The sequence below is a fragment of the Felis catus genome, chromosome C1 (genome assembly GCF_018350175.1).
Source record: "Felis catus isolate Fca126 chromosome C1, F.catus_Fca126_mat1.0, whole genome shotgun sequence".
NCBI classification, from domain to species: Eukaryota; Metazoa; Chordata; class Mammalia; order Carnivora; family Felidae; genus Felis; species Felis catus.
Genome location: NC_058375.1, coordinates 120,190,258 through 120,203,600, shown reverse-complemented (window position 1 = coordinate 120,203,600; position 13,343 = coordinate 120,190,258). Strand labels below are relative to the sequence as shown.

At 43.2% G+C, this 13,343-nt stretch overlaps 1 protein-coding gene across 6 annotated transcripts in view; it reads right to left on the bottom strand.

The window, feature by feature from the left end:
• CCDC93 (coiled-coil domain containing 93) overlaps nucleotides 1–13,343 on the bottom strand; it is a 93,577-nt gene that overhangs the window by 59,143 nt on the left and 21,091 nt on the right. For 4 of the 6 annotated variants that reach the window (XM_045033690.1, XM_045033691.1, XM_023259265.2 and 1 more), the window contains exon 7: nucleotides 3,939–4,039. In XM_045033690.1, the coding sequence (XP_044889625.1) occupies nucleotides 3,939–4,039 (101 nt within the window). Of the gene's footprint in view, nucleotides 1–3,312; nucleotides 3,331–3,938; nucleotides 4,040–13,343 lie in introns of all 6 variants that reach the window. The other 2 variants (XM_045033688.1, XM_045033689.1) reach the window with 1 other exon arrangement.

The following is a 13,343-nucleotide window of genomic DNA, read 5'->3' as shown; positions in this document are numbered from 1 at the left end:
AAAACAACTGCCCCAGGGCAAATTAAGACAGGTACCAAACTATGTGAAATAAAACAAAGGCATAAAAAAGCTCTAAATACTAAGGGCTGGGGGCCCTGTTCTTTGTTCATTTCACAGGTATCTGCTTAACTACGAGCGGTCACAGGCCTTACCATCACAGAGGATCCAAACAGGTTGGGAGAGACATGCCATATTTCCTTTACTAAGTACAGAATAATTCAAAGCAACTAAAATTAGGCCTCAAATGGTGTGGAATAAGCCAACACCAGTATTCTAGTGGTAGTGCTTCCAAATTCCACTTGCAAGTTGTTAAAAAGAGAGCCATGGGCCCAAGGTGGAATCCCTCACCTCTGTGAACAAACCAAGACTTAACTGCAGCTTCAACCTCTCTAGGAGTGGAATTTTAACCCAATCAGTCTGGAATCTTCTGGTCAGCACCAAAGAGGTAATCTGTCATATGGACTCTCCCCATCTTCCAGAAGAAAATGAGGTAATCCACTTAATAAGATTCCCTCCTTTCCCCCTAAAGGAAGGTGACCTTGCCTGAAACAATCCTTTCTTTCTAAGGATTGCTAATAACTTCTTGCCTTACCTTCCTTCCTATAAAAACCTTCCATTTTGTACAGCTCTTGGGAGCTCATCTCTACTTGCTAGATGGGAGGCTGCCGGATTCATGAGTCACTTAATAAAGCCAATTAGATCTTCAAATGTACTCCGCTGAATTTTTTTTTTTTTTTTAAACAAAGTCAAATATACCGCACATAAAATGCATTTCCCCACAGTGGCAGTTTTAAAGCATGGTTAGGTGTTTTAATTTAGCTCCTAAAAGCTGATTGGACCCATAATAAAATTGAAATATTATAGACTTACAATTTTAAGTGTAAAGTCAAAACCACGAGTCTTGTTTTTCCAAAGCCATAACATTTAAACAAACCTATCCAAACATGTTTTTAACAGGCACACACCATCCTTAAGGCCTTCAGCATGGGTGACCAGGCTCAAAGTTCAACTTCATTTTAGTGACTGAGAGTTAAAAAAAGGTGGAAGCAGCTGGAATGTTGACCTCCAAGCCACTGTGGGCCCAAGCTAATGAGTAATCTTCAACCCCAAAGAGTTTCAGACCTTCTAACTCCAGGAGTCAAAATACTTTCCCTCTTTTCAAAAGGTGAGATAATGAGGAAACTAGAGGCACTGACAAGAGATGGGGGTTCGGATTCCCAGGTGGGGATGAGCAATTAAGGGGTGCCCCGATGTTGATACTCAAGGGAGAGACAGGATAGAGGTGAGTGAGTCCCAGGACCAGTGAAGGCCTGGCCTTGCCTGACTGGGGAAGGGAAGGGAGAGTGTGCAAGACTTCTCAGGCTTGGGGGAGGGCTCGTGGTGGGGTACAGAGCACACAGGAACAAGGAAAGCTGAAAGGAGAGGCGCGTTTGGATCTACGGGTCATATTTAAGGGCATCTGAGAACTGAAAACTGCTGCTGTTAACGATGATTATGGTGATGAGGATGATGAGGGCAGAGCCTAACAACCGACATTTACTGTTTCCCACACAGGGCAAACTATCCAAAGCTCTTCACATTTATATTGCTAACGTAATCCTCATTTAATGGACCAGACCTCCATGGAGGGGATGGTACTGACAGAACCCCCGAGGAAAAAGTCTGATAGCCAGAAAGGAGGGGAGGGCCTTCCCAAGGAGGGGGCATGAAATGCACACTTGCTGGGGCTTTAAGTTTTTTCCAGTTTGCCCCATCAGTTTTAATAAGCACTCTCTTTGTTCAGTGTCAGACCAAACAACAAAGACTGGGCTTGTCTTTCTAAAACCAGGAGCCAAACTTCCCCTGGAGGTTCAAACAGTATTTGTAGATAATGACAATGGCACGCTTTTGGAGTCCCAACAACACCTGAGTTCAAGTCCCAGTGTGAGGCTCTTAATAGTTCTTAATAGTAGTTAACAGTGGACTTTGGGCAAGTTATTGTTTAAATTTTCTGAATGCTGTCTTTACCATTCTCAAAAGAGAAAACTGAGCTAACTAAACCATCAAAATGTCCTAAGTACCCACTTCCCCACCTCTCACGAACTCACCCTCTCCTCATCAGGAAAGCTAAAAAGAAAGCAAAACCATCCTTCTCCTAAAAAAAAAAAAAAAAAAAAAATCCTTCATCAAATACCTACCCTAAGCTTAGAACACAGAAGTCAGTCTAACCCCACTGACAGGAATTAAGATTGATAGGGACACACTCTGCACTTTCTTACTCCAAGTTTGAGGAGAGTCACAAAGAAAACCTGTGGATTGCTCCCTTCCCTAAAGAAAGCCCCACCAGACTCTGGGCAGGGATGTCCTGAAGTTGCCCAGCCATCATATGATAAGAATGACTGCCCTCTACAACACATGCAAAAGAGCCAGTTTAAAACTGGGATTTTCAAAACAAAATGGTGAAATGTCGTCAGCCTGGTCGCGGTGAGGTGGACAGTTTACTGAATCCCTGACTCCTCTACACGCCCAGGAACGTTTGGAGCATCCATGACAATGGAAAACATAGAGGTATCAACAACAGAAACCATGAAAACCACAGCATTCTCCCGACTATTCTTTGGCTCTGGAACGTGTGATACCCAGGGAGGTGGTCTCTCCAGCTCTGGCTCCCCCAGACTCACATGCCCACCTACGCTGGGGCGTGGCTGCAAAACCCCATCACAGTGCCTGGGGCCTGCGACCTGCCAGTTGCTTAGGGCCCAAAACTCTGAAAGGGCCCCACACCTGGTTGTTGCTGCTGTCTTGCAATTCTTAATAATTAAGCCTTATCAATAACGATTAATTAACAAGGGGCCTTGCATTTTCATTTTATACTGGGCCCTACAAACTATGTGGATGGTCTGGTGGTGCCTGACTCAGAAGAGGAATTCAATTCACAGCAGCAACTGGTGAGCCGTGGAGCGGCCGGCACACCCGGCTTAGGGCCAGAACAACACCTTCCTTGGTAATGGAAGGGACCGGCTTCCATCCTTAGGAAGAGGGACCGGACACCACACCACCCCCTCAACAACAAAGAGGGAAAGAAGAGTGGCAAGTTTTTCTGAAGTGTTTTTCCACTTGGAAGGTGGAGTGTCTATAAACCAACGAAGCCTACTTTCCTTCTCATTCTCTCCAGCACTAGTACTGGAGCACTGCCCCTCCAGAGGGGGCGGCCATGAGACCGATGTTCACTCAGAGAGGTGCTCGAGGCAGAGCCGGCTGGGTTAGCAGGCAGAGCAGCACGCGACAACCACTCCCAGGGCAAAGAAAGGAAGCACAAGGCGACATACTCACGTCAAGGAGTCAGCTACCCTAAGTAGAAAACGCAGGACATAAATGAAGGTTAATACCCAAGGTCAACCAAGAAACTCACCGAGGAGAGCGCTTCTTTGTGAGTTTTTAAGTAAAAAAATGAGGACACAAGATAACTGGTTTTGTAAAACATTAGATTATTAAGAAGTGACAAAATACTTCTAAATTCTTCATCTTCCTGCTCAGGACAATTCCTCACAGGAAACCAAAACTATTATTCTAACCCTTCGAGTAAAACCACTGTAACCGTTCGATTCTTTAGCTTACCTAAAGATTGTAACAAATGGCAGGGGTATGACGGGTGGCCCACCCCCAGCCTCTGCAAATACCGCCAGCCCCCCAACTCTGAGGAGGGCAGAGACAGGGCACACAGTTGCACGCAAATTTCCGGAGGGGCACTGCAAAGAAAAGGCCTCCACCACCATCGTCAGGAAGCTACCCACAGAAGCGTGGGAAAAAAGTCCCCGGTGATGGAAATCTCGGACCCAAACCGGTAAACTCAATCAGGTAAAAGCCGACCAAATTAATCTCAATGAAGCAATCCAAATCAGCTTTTCTTTTCAATGGTTTTATAAAATAGACACTTCAGATTGGGTCCCCTTTATTACCTGCCATATTCCAAAAGCGTAGCATGGACTCGAGATTCTTCATCCAGCAGCTCTCCTGCTCCCTGTTGGCGTCTGTATTTCCGACGGGGCTTGTAAACATCCTAAGGAGCGGGTGAGACAGAGGACTTACTGAGTGTGAGAGGGCCCTCCTCCTGAACTGGCCGCTGGGTGCATCCCGGCCGGTCAGGGAGGCTAGTCTTTCCCCATCGTGGCGAGTATACCCCTCTCCTGCAGGAGAGCCGGGGGCGCTCAGGGAGGCCACCCTCAAGGACTCTGCTCCTTTGATGTGCACATAGGTAGCAAGTATTTCCACTCAATATATTGCCCCTCAACTTTGTTTTCACTTGGTGGGTTTCTTTTGTCCTATGGCATTTTAATACTTTATGTGGTCAAACGTAATCATTTTATATCTTACTTCTTATACCAGGGATTGTCAAAAAAAAAAAAGTTCTTGTATGTTACTTGTATGGGTTATATTTAGCCTTTTAAACTACTCAGAAGTATTTTTCCTGAATGGAAAATTAAGAATGCCAACATCATCAGTTTAATAGTCTAGCCTTCCCCTGATCTGAATGGCATGCATATGTATACCATGTACCGGTGTTACCCTCTTCTATTCCTCCTGCTTTAGGAACCTTTATCCTGTCTCCACCGTTCTTTTGCAAATTTCCTGGCTATTCTTACACTTTTTCTCTTCCAAATGAATTCTAGTAACAACTTGTCAAGTTTGTAATAAAAAGCAGTTGAGTTTTGATCAGAATCACAACAAATCTACAGATTATTTTGGAAAGAACTGACATATTAATAATATTGAATCTTGCCTTGAGAAGCAAGGTTTATCTCTCTATTCAGATCTATTTTATTCCTTAACAAAATTTTCCAGAAGCAAAACAAAACAAAAATGCAAATTTTCTAGTCACTGCATATCCAGACCTTTTCACCACCCGAGCCACAAACCAGTTCAACAGTCACAGGTGTGTATGTTAACCCAGAATCCTTTAAACAAATTCCTCAAGTGGTCAAGGAGATTTCAATTCTTAGACTCTAAAATAGCAGAGGAGTAGATATAAACCCTTCAGCAATACATATCTTCTTTACAAACGTGTTGAGGTTTACCCTCAAAAAGTGTATAAAAAAAATAAAATGCTCTATCAACTTTCACTGACTTGTACAAATGTGGAAGCAAACATAGATCTATTTTGTGTAGGACACATCCTGAAACTACACATATGTACATATATGCCTCCTAAGCAAAGTACGTGGTATGTAGTAGGTGCTCAATTAATGCAGGTCTTTACCCCCACCTGATTTAGCATTTTGCCCCAGGTGAATGTCCTCCTTGACTGCCAAGCTGGCAGCCAAATCATATCTTAAAATATGCTCAGGCCTCTGAACGCAAGCAGGTGAATATTTATGCCAAGGAAGGTATTCCAGTCGTTTGTCCCTGGATTTTTTCTCCTCCACCACCAGACCTCATCATCACTATCCTCGACCTGGACATCACTAGGACAAGCATTACTAGCAGGCTGCTCCATAGAGTGGCATTTTTATTCCAATTAGAGTCGTTCTTCCCTTGATATTTCTGGTTAACTTTAGTGCTGTACTTTTTATTATGAGAAGTTTCAAACACACAGAGAAACATTCTTTTGTAAGACATACTATATAATCTTAACAGTTTTGTAAAAAAGGAACAGAATAGGGTCTGGGATGATGCTGGAGTGGTTTTCTTATAACTTGCTGCCAGAAATAATCCCTAGTTTGCTCCTGCTGTCGACATGAATAGGAAGCTATGAATAATGTAAAACAGATTTATGGGGAAATGCAAAATATAATGAACCCACATGACGTCAGTTACTGCCCATGATTTAATTCTCACTGAGCTCTACTATTATAGCAGTACTATATAATTGAGCTTAACTGCTATCTTCCTTAGTTACCACTGATAGAGTCAATGACCCAAGACAGGAAATTGGATTCTTCTAAAAAAAGGGCTGACTCCAAAACAATAGCATACCGAAACCAACAGCTACGAGGACCTTTTATTCTGCCAAACAGTGACAATGTTGGCCTTTGCATAATTATTCCTTCTACTTAAAAGCACCATGTCATATACCGCTCACCTCTTGCATTTTATAACTACACTAAGAGGTGGAGGCAAGGCAGATGCCATTACCCTCACTTTCCTACTGAAGAAGCAGAGATTAGATAATTTGTCCAGGATCTCTGAGACAGTACTAGGTCCCCTAGCTGCTGGTCCCAGGAATTTTCCAGTGCACTGACTTGCTTCTGGTGGGCATTCCTGCCACCCTCCAGCCATCTCAAATGAGTCCTCTCATGACACCATCATACACCTGAGGCTGCCACACGGGTCATTACGTGGTTTGCTTAAGTGACAACGACCTAAATTTCAGGGCAACTATAGAGAGCTATTGCTAAGTCACCCTTTAAAGCAACAGGGAGTCAGGAACACTGATGTCTAGCGTGGTCTCTGCCACTAACTGGCTCTGTGACCTTGGGGATTTCCTTCAATGGGCCTGTTTCCATATCTGCAAAATGAGGACTGAACTAATAGCTCTTGGACAGTCCCTTGTTCTCTGTGCTAAAGGACACATGAGCCGGGTTAAAATATTAAAGTGACTCTTTTGTAAAGCAGAGAACTCTTGTCCTGTGAGAGTCACATATTTCTACCTTACGGGTTTGGCTGTAAGTCAGTGGGTGAAGTAACTCCCGAGTCATCTCCAAAAGGCCAGGAAGGGAAGTGGAAGAGCACAACGCCGGGGCAGTGTCTGGAGCAAAGGCCTGATCACTGCCCCCTCAGTTACGGCAGGTACCTCCTTTATGGAATACCGAGCAGGCAGCGAGACACCCCCACCAACGTCTAAGGTCAACAGTTCCAGTGCGGGCCACACCCAGGCCAGTAGGAAGTGACATCCTCCTGTCTTGGGTCTATTGACCTGAACACATCATCTCAGGGCTCACCAGCCCAGACCAAGTCTCACAGATACGCCTCAGCCCAGGAGCCCCACAGACTAACTCTGGTTCCGCCTAACGGGGCTCCACAGAGGTCTCCACCATCAAGGGCAATGTCCTGAAAGATCCTGTAAGAAAAAGTTATTGTAACTGGGACAAATATTTTTTTTTCATTCTCATGTTAATAAAATAACAGACAGAACAAAACCCCTGGGTACTGGGTGAAGGAAATGGGAGACAAATGGATGGCGACCATTTCTGGAGAGAAACATGTCTACAGGGAGGAAAGTTAGCTGGGGAGGTGGAGTCTTCTCCAGACTCTGTTCCTTTTCTATTCTCTTTCACTTGAGCTCTGCTCTGCTCCTTGAGGACCAGCACACATCCCACCTCAGGGCTCCTTGAATCGAACAATATAATTTGCTGGGTAAGACTAAGGTCACTGCACTAAATAAAGGAGCCAAACGCGGCTTCTGCATGTTGGTTCTTAGGTTCGTGTTCCTCACAGCAGGCCGAGACCGACTGGATCAGGAGTGTGCCAGTGCCAAACTGAAATTTTCACGCATCCCGTTCTTTTAAACACGGCCCAGACGGGCAGATTTTTAGCCACTGACAGCCTATGTTGCATACTCCATAAAACTGCATTTGCTAACCACAGAGTGGATAGGCCCTGGAACTGTAAAGACCCCAAATCACTGCTGCCCTTCAGAGATCGCTGATGCAGATATTCCCTGTGCCGGTGCTGAGTGACATCGCCAAGGCACACGGACAATCCCCCGGGGAGTTCCCTTGCTCCCTTCCCCTTCTAGATGCAGCCTTGGAGCCTAAAACTCTGGACAGTGGCTTGCTGTGAGGGACTGCCCTCTCCTACAAGCAAACCTGTCAAAGCATCACTCAAATAAAGCTTATTTGTGCTGCTGCCCCCTGACGGTCATATCTTTTTCCTCGATGAGACCCCAAATTCCCTTAAACCCTTTCCTGGTGGAACATCACTGCTTTTACCTCTTCTCCTACGGCGTGGTCAGGCACACAGTGAGTGAATACACGCACAAGCAAGGTTTTAGCACTAACCCCATAACTTACCACCCGTCTGACTTGGGGCAAGTTACTTTAACCTATGTAATTTTTCATCTGTAAAAAAGGTATAAGTAGAGTTATTGGGAGGTTTAATTATTTAATAGTATCTGACACACAGTAAGGGCTAAGATATACATTTGTAACCTATGTATGAATATATATTAATAAAATGTACTAATACTGTTTTACGTATGTTGCCACATTTATATTGTACGTGCTGAATGGAAAGGCCTTCCTCACAGCATCTCCTGTGGTAGAACACAACACGTGGGAGTAGTTACTTCAAATGACATGGTCTCTTAGGTGATCCGGTAAGTTCTGCAAAGCATTTTCTTTCAACTAGACTGGAAACTTTGGAGTCTTCTCCCCCACCCGTTCCCTCTATTCTCAAACAAAATTCTAAACATTACCAAAAAATGTTCAGTGAATAGTAAACATTTCTTGGAACTTCGGGTAAAAATTCACGGTACTCTTTACTCAGGGTTAAGAGAGAGGGACAGACCTCACTGCACAGAGCAGGTACTTCAGGAATACGAAGGCTGACAGCACAGAAAAGGAGGAAGCAAGCCGCACATGAGCACAAGAAGTGAGACAAATGAGCGATTATGTTATGACACGACAAAGAGAAGGTGGTAAGGGGTAACCTGTCCTGGGTGGCAATTGTTTTGTTTTCTTACGTGCTTTGAAAATATTACCATCAGCAGGCCTTCTAGAAAGCAGCTAGTTAAAGGAGGAATGGAGAAGCCAAAAAGGAACACATCTCAAAGAGGAAAGCCAAAGAACTGGGAACAATCCCCAGGAAGAAGACCAACGAGGCCAAGACAAAGAGAGAGAACCACAAAGTGATGAGCTCAGAAATTCAAGTTCACAGCAGTCTTTCTGCCTGACAATCTGCCAAGAGGTACAATAGCCTTAGGCATAAACTTTGACCCAATTCCACTTTGTGAAATGTATCCTAGGTTAATAAAGATAAAAGAAAAAAATTAGCTATGAGAATGTCCTATATAATGGCCAAAAAGAAAAAAAAAGATACAAACTAAGCTAGTTAAATCAGTACCACACAATGAATAATCTACAGCCAGTAAAAAGGATGTGGAGGTATATTTATTGGCATGCAAATATATTCTTGAGCAAAATTATACATTCTTGAGCAAAACCCAAAACAGAACGTAAAATATAACGCCATTTTTAGAGAACTCTAATTCTCTCCATTGATATACATATTTTATATTTCCTACTTGGAATAGAGGTCAGTAATTATCCCTGGATGGTGATATCATGGTGACTTAGTCTTTGTATTTTTTCCCATTTCTTAATTTTCTATTATTATTATGAAGGTACCAGCACAAAATATAAATAAGCTATTTTAAAACAAAAAATCGTGCACAAAAAAGTGGCTGGGCTACATAACCAAGGACAAATGCAAAAGATTTGGGCCACATAACCAAGGACAAATGCATCCTATAAGGATGGCTAAGGATAAAAATAAGCTAAACATTTTGGAAAATATTAAAATATATTTTAATAGTTTTTTTTTATTTTTTTAATGTTTATTTATTTTTGAGACAGAGACAGAGTGCGAGTAGGGAGGGGCCGAGAGAGAGAGGGAGACACAGAATCTGAAACAGGCTCCAGGCTCTGAGCTGTCAGCACAGAACCTGATGTGGGGCTTGAACCCAGGAACTGCAAAATCATGACCTGAGCCGAAGTCAGAAGATCAACTGACTGAGCCACCCAGGCCCTTTAATAGTTATTTTTTAAAAAGAGGGTATAGCTAAGTATGAATATGTCAAAGTCTGCTGGTTGAGGGAATATGGTATTATGTTAGCAGATGACGAAAGAAAACAACATGATAGTCTCCACTTGGCAGACATTCTCTAGCTGGACAAAGGCTCTTCTAGTGGAAAAGTCATAGTAAATGCCGCCATAGGGGACTGAAGAGGTGATGGGAAAGCACCCAGCCAATCTGGATACATTTGAATCTTTGGGACCTAGATGAATAATATCCCAGAGCCCTGAAATAAGTCAGGAACATTGCTGTAAAATTGGTGCCAAAAATATGTGGGAAGTCAGAGTCCAGGTGAAGAGAGGAAGCTGGAGAAGCACCATGCCTGTCGCGTTTGAGGAGTCAGATGTAAAATCAAAATGTGGCTGCCTCTTCCTATTTTGCAAATATGTAGGGAATTTGTTAACTCTTTTGGCTTTGAATTTCTGATTTTTAAAATCAAATCAATGATAGGGGTGTCTGGGGGCTTGGTTGAGCAACTGACTTCGGCTCAGGTCATGATCTCATGGTTCGTGGGTTCGAGCCCCACATCGGGCTTAGCACTGACAGCGCAGAGCCTGCTTCAGATTCTCTCCCTCTTTCCCTGCTCCTCCCCTGCTCATGCTCTCTCTCTCTCTCTCTCTCAAAATTAAACATTAAAAATAATTTTTTTTAATGTTTATTTATTTTTGAGACAGAGAGAGACAGAGCGTGAGTGGGGGAGGGGCAGAGAGAGAGGGCGACACAGAATCTGAAACAGGCTCCAGGCTCTGAGCTGTCAGCACAGAGCCTGACGCAGGGCTCGAACCCACGAACCATGAGATCATGACCTGAGCCGAAGTCGGACGCTTAACTGACTGAGCCACCCAGGCGCCCCAACATTAAAAATAATTTTAAAAATATAGAAATAATAATATGTAACTCCCTGACTGTTGGTGAGGAGTTAATGACACAATGCTTGTAAGATACCTAGTTAGGTGCCAAATATACAGAAGGCCCTCAATCAGTACAGGGTGGCTAGGGACATATTTTATAAAAGGCTGGGTCCAGAAATTAGGCACCCATTATTTGACCTTATTTGAATCCTTAATTTACTATTCACAATTCAAATTTGGGATTCCAGATTCGTCAATAAGGAGTAGGTAAGAAAAACTGAGGAGGCATGTGAAGGGCAGTGCCGGGAAAAAGGTGGGCAGGGAAGGAAACACGCGTCAGAACCCAAGACCTGCAAAGAGCCACACGCCTGGTAGTCTAGGAAAGACTTCATTCCCTTCGCGAAGGGAGACATTTCCCTTAGAGAGAGTGACAGTGAATGAAAAACAGCAAGCAGCTTCATTTCTTATGTGACTCACAAGGATAAGCCAGGGACAGACACTGCAGCCCTGGAGTCTCTTGTAAGCTTCTGGAACTCTCATTTCAAGGCAAGGAAGTGAAGAACCACTTGCAGAAGTGGTGGGTGGAAGGGATGGAAGTTAATGGCAATGGAGCTCAGCTAAGAAACCTACGAAGACAGCTTCCAGAAGTGAGAGGTATTTTCAATAGATAGGGGAAGAAGCAAACCAACAAAACCCAAAGTTCAGCTCTGGCCATCCATCAAAATTCTTTATCATTCCTGCTACAAATGTATGGACAGTCAACTGAGGAGCAAATTCACACATAAAAAAGGAAATAAACTGAGTATTATCAAAGAGACTTGCAAATTTTTCCCATTTTCCTTTATCTTGATATTATTTTGTAATTAGCTGCAAACAGCACTGTATCTAGAGGCCCACAGTTACAAGACTGGGTTTGCATCCTGGCTCCATCATCACCAATGTGACCTTGCGCAACTTGTAACCTAGCTGTGCCTGAGCTTCCTTGCCTGTTAAAAACAAGAAAAAATACTACTACCTCAGAGGACTGTTGTCAGGACTGCATAGGTTATATATAAATGCTTATAACAATGTCTGGGTACCATGTATTTGTCATTATCATTACCTCCTTCAATTCTATGCAGTCCTATTACCAAGCAGAAGATGATTTTCTTTAAAAATTCCACTACAAATGAGAGGAGGGGAGAATGTGTCCCTAGAGGCCTGAAATGTTTAGTGGGCATGATGATGACAGGCCCAACTTCGTGGGTAGGACGACGGACAGCTATGCTGGCCTTTCCTTCACGGTGATAAGGCCGAATGAAAACTGTACTGTTTCTCACTCTCTACCCAGGGCTCAGAGTGAGATTTACATAAGAAGATATTCAATTAAGCATTTCGGAAATTTTACTTTTATTTACTGTTTTTGAATAAGTAACGCACAGACTTGGTATTAAATCCAGATAGTACAGGCTTTCCAAGGAGAAGAGCATTTCCCCTCCTCTCCTGCTCCTGGCTCCCCATTCCCTGTACGGGAGGTAATGCCATCACTTGGTTCTTGTACCTCTCCAGAAATGAAGCATAATATAAAACAAGAAAAAACAACAGCATATCCAACAAATTGATTATTAATTTTCATGAGAAATGCAGTTAGGGGGAATCTTTAATCGCCTACAAAACTCTATATTGGTAAGGTAAAAAAAAAAAAAAAAGCCCACAAAATTGTATTTAAAATAGGACTCCAATTCAGTATAAAAATGCACATTAGGGGCGCCTGGGTGGCGCAGTCGGTTAAGCGTCCGACTTCAGCCAGGTCACGATCTTGCCGTCCGTGAGTTCGAGCCCCGCGTCGGGCTCTGGGCTGATGGCTCAGAGCCTGGAGCCTGTTTCCGATTCTGTCTCCCTCTCTCTCTGCCCCTCCCCCGTTCATGCTCTGTCTCTCTCTGTCCCAAAAATAAATAAACGTTGAAAAAAAAAATTTTTAAATGCACATTAAAAACATGCAAGAAATATGTCTAAGCTCCAAAAGAAGCTGCTTCTGTGTTGTGAGATTAAGGTTCTCTTCCTCTGTATCTAGCAACCTTTATTTAATTTATTTATTAAATTGTTTTTTAATGTTTATTTATTTTTAGACAGACAGAGACAGAGCTTGAGCAGGGGAGGGGCAGAGAGAGAGGGAGACACAGAATCCGAAGCAGGCTCCAGGTTCTGAGCTGTCAGCACAGAGCCCAATGTGGGGCTTGAACCCACAGACCATGAGATCATGACCCAAGCCAAAGTCAGACGCCCAACTGACTGAGCCACCCAGGTGCCCCTCTATCAACCTTTAAAAAAAAAAACAAAAAAACAAAAAAACTTTGAAGGATGTTCTAAACTGAATGACTATTTCATAACCAGGAAAAAATTTAATCTGATGTCATATCATATCCTCTTATTATTATTTAATACTGCCACTGAAACCGGAAATAGTACCTGGCTTTAGTGTATAACTATCTTGATGGTATTCTACTCCTTCCATTTCCAAAATAGAATTTTGAAAAAGATACAAATTACAACTATAAAGTGACAAAGACTTTCTTCTTTTTTTTTTTTTTAAAGTTTATTTTTGGGAGAGACAGAGACAGCGCAAGTGGGGGAGAGGCAGAGAGAGAGAGAGAGAGAGAGAGAGAGAGAGAGAGAGAAAGAGAGAGAGAGAATGAATCCAAGCAGGCTCCATGCCATCAGTGCAGAGCCTGATCCGGGACT